Source organism: Microtus pennsylvanicus, chromosome 5, assembly GCF_037038515.1.
Source record: "Microtus pennsylvanicus isolate mMicPen1 chromosome 5, mMicPen1.hap1, whole genome shotgun sequence".
Classification (NCBI taxonomy): domain Eukaryota; kingdom Metazoa; phylum Chordata; class Mammalia; order Rodentia; family Cricetidae; genus Microtus; species Microtus pennsylvanicus.
Window position 1 is genome coordinate 63501415 of NC_134583.1, and position 17823 is coordinate 63519237.

Sequence of the window (17823 nt, forward strand, 5' to 3'; positions counted from 1 at the left end):
TGTGGTGGACTGTCACCTGGTATTGTGGGATACAGAGACCCTTTCTCCCCTAAGTTGCTTTTTGTCAAATATTTTTATCACAGCAGTGAAAATGAAGCTAGGATAATGCTATGCGAAAATGCTCTTGTACACTGTATAAAGATTTGTCACTCATATTTGTTTAATAAAGCACTGATTGGCCAGTAGCCAGGCAGGAAGTACAGCAGGGCAACCAAACTAGGAGAATTCCGGGAAGAGGAAAGGCAGAGAGACACATTCACCAGCCAGATATGGAGGAATCAAGAAGAGAATGCCTTACCCAGAATAGGTGCCAAGTCATGTGGCTAAACAAATACAAGATTTATGGTCTAATTTAAGTTGTAAGAGCTAGTTAATAATAAGCCTGAGCTAATAGGTCAAACAGTTTATAATTAATATAAGTCTCTGTGTGTTTCTTTGGGACTGAATGGCTGTGGGATGGAAACTTCCATCTGCAGGATAGTGAGAAACCCCACCTCAAAAATAAGGTAAAGCACCTTCTTTATACGAGAGTGAAGCAGTATGCATGAAATCTCCACCATATGGTTGCCTAAATAAAACCTGTAAAATGACAACACCGCCTGAATCCCAATGTGGATGGGAGGATCTCACAAGGCCCCACCTCTAGATGAATAGCTACAGGCAGTTAATAGCTGCTGAGAGCGTGCGAGAGAGCCAGCCTGCTCATACCAAGCATTACCTTCTATGGAGCATGGCATCGCTGCAGTGACTGATGGAAACTGTGTTCTAACATGTAAGGAACTCCAGAAAATGTAAGTGAGAAAATGAAGTGCGGAATGTTGTTCATATGTGGGACCTTCTGCATGAGACAGGGAGAGGCAGTGTTTAGTCCTAGTTTTTTACATTCAGACAAGTCAACTTGATCATGGGGTGAACAACAAACCAATAAATGAACAAACATGCTTACTCCCAAGGAGTAGTGAGAAGGGCTGGGATGGAAGGTACACTTCTTAACGATGACCTTCTAATTTTGTTTTGACTTTTGGAAACGTGAATGCATTAACTGTTCTAAAAATGAACTGGAGTGAAAAGCTGTTACTTTAGCAAGAATATACCGTTCTGTTCTACCCATTGTCTGAAGAATTCAGGGCAGTGGGAGGAACACATGCTCTGCTAATATCTCGATACTTTTTTCTTAATTTTTTTAAAAAATCCACCTGGACCTGGATTGTACTGATAAAAACCTGAGGGCACAGAAAGGGTGCCCCCAATATTCCTCTAACTGAGCGGCTTCTTATGTGTCTCTACACTTGCCAACATTGTTGCTTGTTAACAGGCTCTCTCCCTGCCAGCCACACGGCACCTGTAAGAACAGTGTTATGGATGAACATCTCGCTTGACCAGCTAAAGATTAAACTGACTAGCTAAGAACATAAAAGAATCCCAGGACAAAAAGAGATGCCGTGTAAAGGTATTTTGTTTGGTTTTGGTTTTTAAACTGGCAGCGATGGGATAGCCTTTTAGAGGAATGAGCAAATTGATTTTCTGTTATCCTTATGTTCTCACTGTTGGTACTCTTTCATTAAAAGCAGGGGAAAGCAAAGATGAGAGAGAGAGAGAGAGAGAGAGAGAGAGAGAGAGAGAGAGAGAGAGAGAGAGAGAGAGATGGGGCCTCAGGGGAGGAATGCTGAGCTGGCATCTCTTGCAAATGTGAGTGACAGAGTATTGGTAGCCTGGGAACCCCAGTGTTTCAGTACTCAGAGGCATACACTTCAGTAGTTGGGTGGCTTTGTGAACACAGGTAACTCCTCTGGGCCTCACTTTTCTAATTCGTATAAAGACATAACAGCATTACCTATTATAAATTGAATGTAATAAGAATGCTAAGTGAAGTACTGCATGGAAAAGTTTATAATGATAGTAACTCTTACTTTATTTTTAATTGTATCAATTTATTTTTATGTGTATGGGTGTTTTGCCTGTATGTTTGTCTGTGTACCACATTCATGCTTAGTGTTCATGAAGGACAGATGAAGGTGTTGGATCCCCTAAGACCAGAGTTAAAGACAGTTGTGGGCCACCTTATAGATTCTGGGAATCGAACCTAGGTTCTCTGGAAGAGCAGCTGGTGCTCTTAACCTCCGAACCATTTCCCCAGCTCCATAATAATTATTATATGATTTCAGACTAAATTGAAGAGTAGGTGGGTATATAAAAGGTTGCTTCCTCTCCCTTCCCCCAACTTAGTGCAATCCTGTCAAAAGAGGGAGTGAGTACTGGATTCAGGTTTGCAAGGATCTAAGTGGATACAGTGTTAGGGGTGAGAATGTGTCAAACCAGGCATGGCAGGGGATGAACTAGCAAGCAAGACAGAACCACTTTCAACCTTACAGAGATCGCAGACTGCCTAGAGAGATGGAGGAGGGTGTGGGCTGAATGTGTCTCCTCTAAGTTCAGGTGTGCACCCTAACCTCCAATGTTATGATAGTCAGACTTGAAGCACTTGAAAGGTAATCAGGTCGAGAGGAGGTAGACAGCGTGTCTCCTTCTCACCCCTGTGCCATGGATTAGTGTCATCATAAGAGGAGGAGATCAGAGCACTTTCTTTTCACCCAGTGATGAAGGCAGCAACTCGTCAGGGTGGGAGAGGCCCTCCCCAGACAGCGGTCTGTGACACTCTGACCACAGACTCCCAGCCTCCAGAACTCTGAGAAGGCAGTGCCTGTTATTTTAAGCCAGAAGTTCTACAGTATTTTATTGCAGTAGCCGAGTTAAGACAGTTCATAAGTCCAGAAGCCATGAAGCGGGGTGGGCACATCATATGAGTTTAGGATGACCGAGAATGACAGGCGAGGGGTTCTGGACTTGTACCCTAGGGATCAGTAAGGAGCCAGAGATGGAAGTTTCAGATCCCAAGTCTGCCCAGTGATGAAACAGAACCGTCTCTCTCGGTGTGTCTGTTTCTCTCTCTCTCTCTCTCTCTCTCTCTCTCTCTCTCTCTCTCTCTCTCTCTCTCTCTCTCCCCGCATGTGTGTGTGTATGTGTGTATTTCTCTCTGTGTCTGCCTCTCTCTCTCTCTCTCTCTCTCTCTCTCTCTCTCTCTCTCTCTCTCTCTCTCTCGGGAGCTCGCCAACCTCTCTCTTACAGCAAGCGCAGTAGGGTAGGAATGGTACTAGGGTCCTTCCTAGGAATGGCACTAGAAAAATAAATGTCATGGTGACAGTGGTGATGGTGGCGGCGGCGGTAGTGACAGTGATGTTAACAACGGTTGTGGTGATGATGAACGTGGTAATAGAGGTGGGGATAGATGTCATGGTAATAGTGGTGATGGTGTGGATGTTGGCAATAGTGGTGATGATGGTTTATTCTACAGGCATCGCACACTTTTATTTACAAATTCTAACGGTATCTCTGCACTTACGTGACCTGGCCTTATTCATTCCACTCTAACCCTGATCTAATCGAAGCCATCAAATGCTATCTTCACTTAAAAAGTTGATATTTTCTTCTTTATGTTTTTTTCTCTCCCTCCTTTTTGGCACTAGTTCTGCTTTTTGAAAATATTGCATTGAAATATTATTTATCTTGCTTATTGATTTCTTGGCACCCTGTTAATTTTTCACTCAGGGCGAGTGCCTTATTCTCCCCGAGGGATGCCAAGTGTGGAAGGTTACAGCAGAGCTGTCTAGCCCTCCAGTCTAGCTGTCTGTGCAGAACGCACTTATTTCTAAGCCTCCCTTCACAATCAGCATCGAGGGAGGAAAGGTCAGCGGAGGGCACACCACACTCAAGCCTCGCTAGCCCTTAGGATCCTGTCTCCCAGGTGAAGTCTCTGTGGTGACTTTGGCATTGCTTTAAAACAGCTCCAAATCCCACTGGGTCTCACGAGACCTTTTCCTGATTTAATTTGGCTCAGGTGATTCTAAAAAGCTGAAGGGAGAAGTCTCAGATGGGTGCCAGTGTGTTTTCTGTTGTTTTTTAATCTCCTGGGCTACATCTACAGCTCAAGATAGTAAATTTAATGTTATCCGTATTATATAACACAATTTCTAAAAGTCACTAGGAAGTCTAATCGGCAGTGAAGAGAGCCAGAGCGAGGCTCCCCGCGGAGGAGGGATCTCTCGGGAAAGGTTATAAGGGTGCTTTCGTAGCAACTAGAATTTTTCTGTACCATGACATGGTAGAATGTGCATGGTTATGCACAAGTTAAAAAGATAGTCTGATTTACATCTAAAATTAACTGCATGGTATTGCATATGTGCCACATGGAAGCAAAAAGGTTTTAAAATTCTATTCCTTGTCAATTTCATACATGCATAAATACATCCTGTCTGCACCAATGCCTCTGCCTTCTCTAACTCCCTTCCACTTTCGCCTCCCGCCTCATCTTTCTCCCCTCAAGGCCCTATCTCACTTCCATGTCTTTTTGTTTTGTGACCTTGTGAAACTGTCTGTGGGAGCACAAGTATGTCACCAGTGGCTAGCTACCCCAAGGAAGTCAATGACATTGGCTCCCCTGGGCAGGACAAGGCTCTGTGAGCATTTCTCCAATCTGTGAATGTTTATTGGCTCAGTTTTTTGTGTGCTGTGTAGGCAACCACAGCTCTAGTCAGTTCCTGAGTGACACAGCCATGTCATACCAATAAGGTAGCATTTTACAGCCCTCTTTCCTTCCATTGGTCCTTCTATTCTATAATTTCCTTCTGCTGTTTCCTGAGCTTTGGAGCCAGTGACGTAGGTGACCCTTTTATGGCTGAGCACTCCACAGCCAATTGTCCTCAGCACCTTGTCCAGCTACGGATGGTTTGAGTGATTAACAGCGTTGACTTTGGGGTCACGGGACCTGAGCTTTCATCTCAGCACTTCCAGTTTCTGACACAGAGCCTGGAAACGTTTCTTAAGCTCTTCGTGCCTCAGTTTCCTCATCTGTACACAAGGAGGGAATCATAACTAAGATGACAGGGGCATGCATACATGCAAAGTGTGCATATAGCACAGAGTCTGGCTTACTGCAAGTGATCAGTTTATAGTCATTTCAAAATTCCTGTGTATTAGTAAAATATGTATGCTTAGGAGTCCCCATAGAAGCTGTTTTAAGTGTGCTGCTCAGTAGCGTTTGATCCATTCATGTTGTGTGGCCATGCTAACATGCATCTTTAGGACTCTTTATCTTACAAATGGGAACTCTACCCTCATCAAACACCCTTCAATCCCTGAACCCCAGGCCTCAGAAAGCACCGCTCAGAAATTTACTTTCTGTTCCTGTGACTGATTGCTCTAAGGACCTCATGTAACCGGAGTGATTTTCTGTCGATGACTGACCTATCTCACTTTACTAACTTCCCAACAGTTCATGCTCTGTGCGTAGCATAGGTTAGCGCTTCATTCCTTTTAAACGCTGGATAGTATTCTCCTCGATCCTCCACTCATTAGCCGACGGATGCTTGGGCAGCTCCTGTGAACTATACTGCTCTGGACACGGGTACAAACATCTCTTCTGGCTTCTTTGCTTTCACTATTTCCCCTCTTCTGATTGGTTTGCAGTTTGGGCTTAAGAGGAGTATTGTATACAGAATGAAGTTGGGTCATAGATATTTTTCAAACTCCATTCTGCCAGGTTTGATAGGAGGGATTAACAGATTTACATGTAAAGCCATCATGGCCTTGAGGGGCTTGCTTTTTTCATTTTGTGGCTTATTTTCTATTGTATCACAATTTCTCTCTCTCTTTTTCTTTATTTCTGCCTTCTTTTGTACTTAACGGATTTCTTTCCCTTGGTAGTGAAATATTTTAATTCCTTTTTCATTTTCTTTCGTGTATAGTCTATAATTATTTTTTTCGTGGTTACCATGGAGATTACATTTAGTGTTTTGTAGTTAGAATATTCTAATTTGAATTTATACCAGTGTAACTTCAATAACACTTAAAACTCTGCTCCTACACACCCATTTGCACATCTTTTAGACGTGGATGTCAGAAAATGACATCTTTATATGTGGTGTGTCCCCGAACATAAACTACTAATTTCTGTCGTGCATTAGTCTTTTACATAATGTGGACAAGAGAAAGTGGAGCTACAAACGGTAGCAGGCTTTCTTGGACCGCCAGCCCCCAAATCATGACAAGGACACTTATTATTAATTATGAATGCTCAGCCTTATCTTAGGTTTGGCTCTAGCTAGTTTTTTTAAATTAAATTTTTAAAATTATCCCATTTCTATTAATTTATGTGCTGCCTTGAGGCTCATTAACCTCATCTACTTACTGTCCATACTGCTTCTGTGCTTTCTCCCTGTCTGGCTGGTTGGCCCCAGCACTTTTCTCTCTGCCCACCAGGCCCATCTATTCCTCCTCTGCCTAGCTATTGGACAGTCAGCTTTTTATTAGCCCAATCAGGTGCCTTAGGCAGGCAAGGTGAAACAGCAACACATCTTTACATAGACAAGTGCAGCATAAACTAAAGCAACATATCTTTACCTAGTTAAATAAATGCACACATCTTTGCATATTTAAACAAACATTCCGCAACAACAAACCATGTGGGAAACACTAGATTTTATAATTGCCCACATGTTTGTTTACACTTACTGGTCCTTTCATTCCTTCCTGTTGCTCCTGTCTGGTGCCCTTTCATTTCAGCTTGCTAGTCTCTTCTCAGTGCTTCTTTCAGGGCAGGAAGAAGATGTCTTATCAAGATTGGGAAGTTTCTGGTCACTGATTTTAATCAATCTTTCAAATAATCCTTCCTCTTTTTTCTCTACTTCCTACAGCTGCTTCTTACACGGTGACAAACTCCCAGCTATGCCTTATCTGGGGCAATCTTAGTTTCCCCTTCACTTCTGGAGCTTTTTTTTTTAATGGCTGTAGGGGTTTTGGTTGCCATCACCTTTTCTTGCAATGCTTTGACTATCGCTGCCTGCTACATTTTTCTATCCAAAGTTTCTAAGGTTTAATTCTCAGATCATCTCATGGAAAGTCCCTCATGTGTGATGAAGTGCTTCTGTCTGATTTTCTGTTTTCAGGAGTCTCTCTTTACTTGTGTGTGTGTGTTTTTTAAAGATTTATTTATTTATTATGTATACAACATTCCTTTCATGTATGCTTGCATGCCAGAAGAGGGCACCATATCTCATTATAGATGGCTGTGAGCCACCATGTGGTTGCTGGGAATTGAACTCAGGACCTCTGGAAGTTCAGTCAGTGTTCTTAACCACTGAGCCATCTCTCCAGCCCTTGTGTTTTCTTTTGTAAGTATGCATATTTGTATGCACGCACACATGTTTGTGTGTATGGATTTTTTGCAGGACTAGGGATTGAGCCTAGGGCCTGATACACGCCAGGTAAGTGTTCTGTCATTGAGTACATCCCCAGCCTCTTTGTCTTTGAATAGTTTGGTTATAATGTATCTTAGTGTGGAAAGCTGTAATATTTGTTGAGCTTGTTGGATGTTTAAAATATTTTAAAAGTTATATTTATTTTTATTGGATATGTTTGAGTATTTTGCCTGCATTTATATCTGTGCACTGTGTATACAATACTCATAGATACCAGAAGGAGGTGTTGACTATCATAAAACTGTAGTTACTGAGTATTTGTTAGCGATCATGTAAGTGCTTGAAACTGAGCCCAAAGTCCTCTGCAAGAGCAGCAAATGCACTTAATCACTGAGTCATCTCTGGACCTCATTCTTGGAAGTTTATACTCATGTCTTTTAGAAACCTTGGGAAGTTTCTGACCATTATGTTTAATTGTTTTATAAATGATTCCTAATTTTTTTCTTCTTCTTCATAGACTCCCACATGTATGGTGTTTGCTTGATGCTGTCACCGAGGCCCCATGGATTCCATTCAGTGTAATCATCTTCTCTTTGTCCCTCAGATGCAATAGTTTCAAACATCATACCTACAATTTGTAGATTTTTCTTTTTACTTCTCAAATACAATTTTGAGACTTTAATGAATTTTCTGTTTTAATTACTGTAGCTTTCAGCTCTAGAATTTCTTCTTGTTCTTGATTTTAGGTTTCCTATTTCTTTACTGACATTTCTATTTTATTCATGTGTGATTTTCATGGCTTTACCCACACATTTATTTTGTTCTCTGAGCATTTTTAAGCTACTGTTTTATAGTAACTGTTGCATATGCCAACAACTAACTAGCTAGCTAACTAACTAACTAAATGTACTATAGTTATGGTCTAATAGGACTACCATCTGGCCATTCTGGACTCCTTCCTCCTTTCTCCTTCCTTCCTCCTTCCTTCCATTCTTTCTTTCCTTTTTCTTCTTCCTCCTTCGAAAGGAGAAATACCTGATTTTCAAAGGTTTCTTTTCTTTTTGTTTACATACAAGTGAGTGTGTACCACATGAGTGCATTTTCCTCAGAGTCCAGAGGGGGCATCAGATCCTATGATGCTAGAATTTAAATCAGATGTGAGTGCCCTTGCCAGAGTTTAAGGAACCAAATTTTGGTCCTTTGCAAGAGTAGCAAGTGCTCTTAACTACAGAGCCATTATCTCTCCAGCCCTGGCACAACTTCTTTTGGTTTACTTCTCCTCTTTGTATTGCTCCTTCTTAGTACTAGTTTCCAATGGAGTTGGTAATTCTACAATGACCTTGAAAAGACACTAACATTTGAAAGTTTCAATTTTCTAAGTTTTCAAATGAGAATCTGAGGTTTGTTAATTCAGTTAAAATCTACTGAGTGTTTTCTCTTTGGCCTCCAAATTCTTTGACTTTCTTCTATTGAGAAAGAGTCTTTCTTTGACTATAGATTCTGTGGCTATTTGTCAACAGCTTATATCAAGAGTGCTGCTGTTCTGGATTCTAGATCAGACTTCAGGAAACCGTAATCCTCTACTTCTGGTCCTTGGGAGAACTGACTCCTGGAGTTGGCCACCATACTGTTGGGAATCCCAAGCAGCCAGCGGAGAGGCATACATGAAGGGGAGCCAACCTCCCTGTTAAAGCCCCAGGAGATACTTGCAGTTGACAGCCAGCAGCAACTTATTGCCAAGTGGAAAGTTTGAAGTTGGATACCTCAGTTTCCTGTCGGCCAACCACCGCTGGCGCCATATGGAATCGAGGTGCTTCCAGTTTATCCATTTTTAAATTAACGGAATCCATTCTCTAGAGGAGAGCCGGGCAAAGAAATACAGTGTGATCCACATATATTGTTTTATATTTTCTAGTAACTACATTGCAAAAATAAAAGCAATCAGACCGAATTACTTTTAGAGAAAAAATTTGATTATGTAAAAGTATTGGAACTCATCAATATATAAAAATGTTATAATTTCATCATGCAATGAAAATGAAAGTTATGAGCTTTTCTACATTCCCTGTCATTGTACATGGTTGAAATTTAGGCCGATGGCATGTAATCTTAGTGGTTACATGGATGGCTATGTTTAACAATCAGTTCAGACTGGCTAAATTTCAAATGCTCAACAGCCACATGTGTCTAGCGTTGCCTGAACTGGAGACTGCAACTCAAGAATGAGAGGGTTGGAACCCAAAATATTCTCACAACTCAATAGAGAAACAGAACAGGATACACAGAGGGGAACTGACTTGGGTGGGGTTGGGCAATCCAGTGGTTTGCATGGTGTCAGCCCCCACATGCCCATGTCACAATTCCTGTAACCTATGAATGTTATCTTGTCTTTTTAGTTGTGAACCTAGACTTTATGTCTGAGGCACCTCTCTAGACTAATCCACCAATATTATCTTATTTAGAAAATGTCTTCCTAGATGTTATTAACTTGAGGATGTTGGGATAAAGATATCATCCAGGTTACTGGGGTGAGCCTGAAATCCAATGACCAACTGTACTTGTATGAATGAAGTCTGGTCTGAAGAGACCTTGGCTCCATTTACAATCCAGAGCAACCTGCTTTCTGTCACCTCCGAAGCCTACCAAATGTCCAGTGTTTACTCCGGTGATCAGAATAGGGACTCTGGGGATCTGGACACACACACTAATCTTCTCCTCTTTGGGCTTATGACACCATGTCATGTCCTTCCCCCTTCCTCATCTTTTCAGAGGACCTCTTTGTTGCTCTCTGTTTCTATCTTTCCTTGTTTAAAGTATGTTTCCCACGTGGGACCCAGGGTCATCTTTATCCTATACTGTACCAGGCCACCTCTCTCTCTCTCTCTCTCTCTCTCTCTCTCTCTCTCTCTCTCTCTCTCTCTCTCTCTCTCTCTCACACACACACACACACACACACACACACACACACACATTAAAAGGCTGTTGCCTCTTTTCCAGACACAGAGACTGCCCTGCTTTTTGTCCAGCTTGATGAGCTGGTTCCAGCCCTAGGTCATTTGCACTGGTGCTTTTCTCTAGAACATTCTAGTCTCAGACAGGACCGTGGCTCCCACCTCATTCATCACTTTACTCAAGCTTTTGCTCAGATGTCCTTCATTATAAAGATTTTTCTTTGGTCCTTTCTTTCTTTCTTTCATTTTTCGAGACAGGGTTTCTATGAATAACCACCCTAGCTTTCCTGAAACTCATTCTGTAGACCAGGCTGGCCTCAAACACAGAGATCCACCTGCTTCTGCCTCCTGAGTGCTGAGATTAAAGGCATGCACCATCATTGCCCATCTTAAAGCTTTATATTGCTTTGATTTTTTTTTAAAAAACAGCATCACATGGTAGAGCTTTACTTCCTGATAGATTATTGTTCATCACTCACATTCGTTAGTCTATTAGCTCCATGAAGGTAGAGCCTTTTTTCTGGCTTATTTTAGTGTCTGGACTAGCATGTGCAAGTGTGCAGTCGATTTTTCTTCAGTGAATGAACAAATGAATGGTTGAACTCAGGAATGCAAGCTCTATTTAATAATGTCTTCCCCCCTCAAGAGAACTTAGAGGCCCAAAAAAAAAAAAAGATATTCAAAGGCCATAGTTTGACCTCTGACCTATAGGTATCTGGGTCTAATGGCACCCTTATTCCCCAGCCTCCCTTCACACAGTTCTTCCAGGAATGGACTGACTTTTAGGACAGCAGCCCTTGCAACTCCGGGCCTAGACATCATGAGGTAGTTTGTTGTTACAGACCAAAGTCACTCGGGGCACTTGGTTCAAAAGACAGGATGTGGGCTGTGAGCCTCCAGTCTATCGTTCAAAGGAAATCTCCTCCAGCAGCGATGTCTCCTGGGATGTTTTCCCAAGCCTCCCTGGGAGGTGCTGGAGCCTTTCAAAAGACTAAGAATAGATAGGCACATCCAGTTTCCCAAACATGTCAACCTTAAAAGTGAGTGCTATTTTTCTCTCTTCTTACCTTTGAATTACTATGTAGGAGAAGGACACTGTATTATTATAGGCATGGCTCACCATGCTGTGGTTAGATACTTAATACCGCACCTCGGTAGCTTCCAGGCACAATTGTTGGAGCAATAGGTAAGCTCTACCACTACTGAGGTCCACGCCTTTGTCACCAGTGTGTGCTTTGTAGTTGAGACAGCCCAACCACCATTCCACAACAGTGTGTGTATCCCTTAATCACTCCCATCTCATCGTGCTTGTCCATAGGAGATCTTACCTAATCTACAACCAAACAAGACAGTGCACATGATGACACTCACCCCGCACTTCATGTTTTACCCCCCTCTCTTTCTTTCTTTCTTTCTTTCTTTCTTTCTTTCTTTCTTTCTTTCTTTCTTTCCTTCTTTCTTCACTTGCTGGTTATGGTATAGGTAACTTTCATTTACTCTGTTACTTAGTGCTCACTGGGCTTGTAGGAGGTGTCAGATGCTAAACTTGACACCAGGTGACACGGAGGTCTCATTGGGTCACGTGGAAGAGTTCACTGTCTGATGCCATCCCTCGTTCGCAGGGTGTAGAGCATGACGGGGTGGGGAGTTTTAGGTGCAGTACCTTATATAATACCCAGTGTCGTCATCATCGGCTACTTTCCCATCCTCCAGATTGCATCGAGAAGAGTGTGGCGTTGGATACTGATGTGCCCTGAACTCTTCGGAATTTCCTCTCCTAACAAATAAAGGAAGGCTTCAGTCTCTCGTGAAGACAGCACCTGGAAGATTTTAACCACATAAACCTACGTACATCCAACCATATAGGCCTTTTGTTTTAAGATACTGCACAAATATAAAATTGTGAAGCTAGCACCTAAGTGAATGACATTTAGGGACACACTCATGTGTTAAATTGACCTCCCTTCCTTATTTTACTGCTGGGGAAACTGAGTTCCTTTGTGGAGAGAATTCTCTTCTAAGGGTTCCAGCAAGCAGAGACAAGTCTTCCTTTTGGTGGAGTTAGATATATAATATAAAGCGTGCTCCTCCCTTACCTCTGCAGAACGTGTGTGTGTGTGTGTGTGTGTGTGTGTGTGTGTGTGTGTGCGTGGCCACAGGCCTTTCCGGATGAGTGACAGCGAAAGCCCATCCCTCCAGGAGACGCATGAAGAATGACCAATGGGATGGATGGAGGGTGTTGGGTACCAATCTCTGCAGAGGCCAGGGTGAAACTGGCTGCGTCCAGCCTGTTCCACCCCCATCTCCCCGAGCTCCTCAGGCCCTTTGGTATTCGGTCCTTGCTGGGACACGGGAGGTGCTCATCTTAATGCACTTGGGGACAAGGATGGGGTGCCAGGGTGCGGCTCGCGTCTGCCCGCGCTGCAGCGCTGCAGCTAAGAACACTTGATTGGGAGGCCGGAGGACTGCGGCGTGCGTGTGTGTGTGTGTGTGTGTGTGTGTGTGTGTGTGTGTGGTGATGCCAATATGTAAAGCGACTGGCGGTTCTGGGCGGGGCTTGGCCCCAATGCAAATGAGGAAGGCGGGGTTACCCTGTGGCTCCTCCTCCCTCCCCCGCAGCTGGGGCCAGCGGTGCCAAGCACAGCTGGACCAGCGGCAGCAGCTGGGCGAGTGACAGCCCAGCTCCGCGCGCGCGGCCGCCGCCAGAGCCGGCGCGAAGGGGCAGCGCGGCCCCGCGGTCCCCGGGCGGCAGCAGCGGCCGCCTAGTCCCGCGCCTCTCCCGGCCCGCAGCCCCGCGGTCCCGCCGCCCCGGGGCCGCCACCTCTCGGGGCTCCCCCGGTCCCCGCGCGCGCAAGATGGCTGACCCGGCTGCGGGGCCGCCGCCGAGCGAGGGCGAGGAGAGCACCGTGCGCTTCGCCCGCAAAGGCGCCCTCCGGCAGAAGAACGTGCACGAGGTGAAGAACCACAAATTCACCGCCCGCTTCTTCAAGCAGCCCACCTTCTGCAGTCACTGCACCGACTTCATCTGGTGAGAGCGCGCCGCGCGGGCCACCTGCCCGGGGCCCCAGAGGGTAGCGACACGCGTGGGGACCCCTCTCGCCGCCCCCGGGGGGAGGTACCGTGTGCCCATTCTCATCCCGCTGGACCCTTTTGCCCCGTTCTCTGGGATGGTCCAGTCTCTCAGGTGCCGGCTCCTCTGGTCCCAGACGGCTAGCCAGCCACCAAGAGCTTCCTGCCCTCTTGCACTCTGTCGCCTGAGCGCCCGGGGACAGCGCCGCAGGCGCCTTTTCGACACCTGGCTCAGAGCGCAGGGTGGCTCGGCAGGGCAGCTCCGCGGGTGTCTTTCTCGCCTGGGGTTCCCGATCTTTCTGCCTTCTTCCGGGCTTGAGGCGCTTTCACCCTCACCCCTCCTTTCCGGGGCAGTTCCCTAGGGTGTCCTTTAGTTCCCCGGGGCGTGGAGCATCCTTTCCCTCTCAATGTCCCCCAGAGTAGTCCCTTGGGTTATCACTTACTGAACCCCCAGAGTCCTGAGGCCCCCCACATCTTTATTTCTCAGTTCTCGCCCTCACGTCGCTTCAGGGTCCCTTTATTTCCCCTGCCTCTCGAGGACTGGGGCGACCTTTTCTTTCTCCTAGTCTCTCAGGGGACACCGCCGCGGTGGAGTCCCTCTCGTGCTCCTTTCCTCTTTTCCTGAGGGTTCTCCCGGCACCTCCTTGGGCAGATATCCAGCCCGCCTTCCGCCCCCACCCGGACGGAAATGCACCCTAGCATCCCGCCACCTGGTGGTCGCGGTCTCGTCTGAACTGCAGGGGAGATTTGAGGTGTGGGTTACTGCCAAGCACCCATAATGTACCCCACAATCCCATCCAAGGCGGAAGATGCTTGGGCACCGGCCTGTAGCAGGGAGCTTGCATCTGGGGTAGAAGGACAGTGGGAAGGGAGGGGGCTACTGTATGAAACTAGCCGATAACTGGACTCCTCAGACTGATATTCCTCCTTGTGCTTTACAGGGGCTTCGGGAAGCAGGGATTCCAGTGTCAAGGTAGGCTCTGTGGCTCTGTGGATGCTGATGGTGGGAAGTGAGGATAAAGCAGACTTCACAGACGTGGCTGAGTTAGGCAGCGTGAAGTAATCCTGCCTGTCAGAGTGACCTCCCAGGCTAGGAATCCTTCACCACCAAAGGGTCCTTTTAAGGGGTGTGTGTTTGGGCCAATGATGCACCTTCCAGGAAAGGCCAGAGGAGCTGGAAGGCCCTAAATGTCAAAAAGTGCATCCATCCCTCTGCCTTCGGAGCATTCTCCAGGAATTGCCAGCCCTGCTTAAGTAAGCAAATGTCTTGAAGGAGTCTTGTGAGTGGAGGGAACCTCTTCCTATTACCAGCCCATTCCTGCTCATTGCTCTTCCTCGCCTCCCAGGAGGTTCAGCCTCTTTCCCCTGCTTTGCAGAGGTCTCAGCAGGTGGCTGCCTCCTCTGCAGATGGCGCATCCCCTAGAAAAAGCAACTGTGGTTTCCCCTGGGCCTCCTCCCGCTCTGAAAGGGGTGGTTCCAGATAGGGTGCCTCTCGATCCTGCCTGAGGTTGCCCTTTTTAACTTCTGAGAAGGCAAAGGAAGGACTCCAAGAGACTAGTTGCCTGGGTCTTTGCATCTGGCTTGAGAGCCATGATTCCAACAAGGGCCGCCCTATCAAATATCAGAGACCCGGTGGCCTCTCCTATCTTTAGGGCTCCCGTCTACAAAACGTCTTGTGGGCTGGGCAATGTAGCTCAGGAGAACGGGAGCTTTGTGCCAGAGAGGCTCTGGAGTACATCATCCGAAATGGGGGAGGGGAAAAGATGGGTTTTAAATTGGATCTCCAAAGATGACTTGCTTGTAGTCTTTTTTAACTCTTCGAATACCATAAGTAGCCTGTGAATTTGCTGTTAGCATCCTAGAACTGCAAGATCTCCCTCCCTCTCCCTCCCTCTCCCTCCCTCTCTCTCTCTCTCTCTCTCTCTCTCTCTCTCTCACACACACACACACACACACACACGCATGCACACATGCACGTGCTCACACATATAACTTCAACTTGAACATTGTCTATACTTTCATGCTGGAACAATCATTTGGACCTGAGGGCATCCCTTTAGCAAGATGGAACACATTTACCACTGTGTCTGTCCATCCAATACTGGCCTGCTTCTGATACCCTACACCACTTGAATTTGCTGGTTTGTTCCCTCTTTCCCCTTTAGGCCAGGTAAGGTTGAGTGTAGTCAGGGGGTTCTTTATTCCTCTCCTCCCCTTCCCTCCTCTCCTTACTCCTCTTATCTCGCCCACTTCCATCTCCCTGGTCCTCCCCCTTTCCCTCTCCTCCCTTAGTCCCACTTTGCACCCAGACTGGCCTTGATCCGGATCTTGTTCTGTCCTCCTGTTTTAGCCTTCCAAGTGCTAGGATTACATGTGTGCTCAGGGCCAAACTGACATCCACCACCCTGTTAATTGTCCTTAAATCTGGAGAAGAAAGCGTATAGGTGTGGAACAGCCTGAAATGCGTCTTAGTGCCTATGCAGCATGAGCTTTGCCTGGCAAGGTTGCTCTGCAGGTGAAAATAAAAAGACCCCAGCAAGCAGAGGTGGCTCTGATTTGTACCGAATGTTGATCTATAGAGTGTATGTTCCCTGCTGCCCTAAGCTGCAGGTTCTTATTTGAGCTCCGGAATGAGATGCGGGAACCTTCTAAGCTCTTCCAACCTCCTTGGCTAAGATTTGGAGCCTCAGTTTTATGCTCACACACAAGGACTTCCCAAGTCTCTGCTGGTGGCAACAAGTTAGGCCAGTAGCACAGCTGGGATTGTCTTCTGGAACTTAGCCTCCTCTTCTCAAACAAAATGCTGATGGCCACTTGCTGTTGGAGCTGTGTAATCTCTATGAGGTTGCCTTTCACGTCCATGAATTAGATTCTGTTTTTGTCTCTTGCTGTGGTCAGGGTTTTTTTTTTTTTTTTTTTTTTTTTTTTTTTTTTTTTTTTTTTTTTTTTTAGCATCGCTTCTATGGCTCTCCTGTGCCACCTGCTCTGCTGTTATTGATGGCTGGGAATGTCAGCTTTGGGATGTGCGGGGGATGGCACATATGGAACAGGAGATCCTTTTATCCAAGGCCTAGGAAGTTTTGGGGGGGGCAGAATGAGGGAAAAAAATCAGAATTAAAGTTTTCAAGAAGTCTGACCAACTTCAGGGATAAGACTTTCAGGGCAGGTGGGAGCATGTGCCAGCGCGCTGACTCCCTGGGCTCCAGGGGACAAAAGGAAGGGTGGGAGATAGGTATTTTTTAAAAAATCACTTCTCTTTTCATTTTTCCACCCCTTAGATCTCTGAACATCTGGTCCTCTTTGCTATTGCTTTGACAGTCTATTCCATCTGAGTTGAAGTGGGTAGGAGGAAGAAGAGGGGGTGGGGCAGATTGATGGGCCCTGAACTGAGCTGCTTAAGAATGAGGTACATCCCAGAAGGAGGGGAGGGAGTTTATCCCTGATACACAGCATTGCTTGGGACTAATTCTGGAATCATAGATGAGCTCCTTTTATCTGATTATTTCTAGTGCCCTGTGCCTGGTACTTTTCCTTACAGTGAATTTACTTAAAATAGGACCAACATTTTAGTAGAAATCGCACAGGGTTTTTTCTTTTACCTAAGTCAACAGTCGAGAGTCCTGGTCCTTCAGCCTTCTGTGCTACCATCCTGGGGAACAATAGTTATCTCACAATTCAAGAAGATACTGGATTCTCCAGTCTTCAGGCCTCCTTTCAGTCAGCAGGAAGCAGGAAAGGGATGAAGTAAGGTGAAAATTACATGCTCAGTGAGCCTTAGGGACGTGGCCTGGAGAAACTGTTATATGTAGTCTGTTGGCTAGAACCTGATGCCGTGCCCACACCTTGTTGCAAGGGACCCTACAGAATAATAGTGTTTAGCTTAGGTAGCACATTCCCAGCCAAGGGCTGGGGGAGGGGAGCTTTCATCTCAAACGTGAAAGAAGAGACTGGCCAGAGCCTCAGTACTAAGGAGTAGGGGGGTATGGGAGGGTCCCCAAACTGAGAAGCCCTCGCCACTGCCCCCATGCTACAGTACACCGTCATGGAAATTGGGGGTGCAGGTCAGAACATCCAGAAACCATGGTGAATTATGGATTTTTATAGACCCAGGAAGCTTTCTTAAGAATAGATTTCTTGCTTTTGTACAGCTAAGGGACAAAGCTCTAGGTTTTAACTGCCATATAACTCTCCACATTTCCCGCCTCTTGCTTTGATAACGCCTCTGGTGACAGAGGACTGGGGCTGAAGATCCCTTTTGTGATATTGCATACCTTTGGGGTTAGAAGTGCGACCCATTTCTAATATCACAGATCAGGCCTTCCTTTCTCTAAGGTGTTCTGGAAAGAAACCCAGAACCTGCATTTGTGCTTAAATCGTAATTGGCACAACCCCCCAAAACAAAACAAAAGACACAAACCATAGGATGGAATTCAACTTTTTTTCCCTACAAAATCCCTTCCAGTTAAAATGTTCAGATCTAGATTTTATAGCATGGGAATCAGAATCAGACAGAACCGGGCTCCAATCTCTGACCTGTCCACTGTGTGACC

General features: G+C 45.7%; 1 protein-coding gene across 2 annotated transcripts in view; it reads left to right on the plus strand.

Moving 5' to 3' along the window:
- The first annotated feature begins 12807 nt into the window (after window positions 1-12807).
- Window positions 12808-17823, plus strand: part of Prkcb (protein kinase C beta) — a 346051-nt gene continuing 341035 nt past the window's right edge. The window contains exons 1-2 of one of the 2 annotated variants that reach the window (XM_075972109.1): window positions 12808-13232; window positions 14215-14246. In XM_075972109.1, the coding sequence (XP_075828224.1) occupies window positions 13060-13232; window positions 14215-14246 (205 nt within the window). In that variant the 5' untranslated portion in view covers window positions 12808-13059. The remainder of the gene's footprint in view (window positions 13233-14214; window positions 14247-17823) is intronic. The other variant, XM_075972108.1, reaches the window with a different exon arrangement.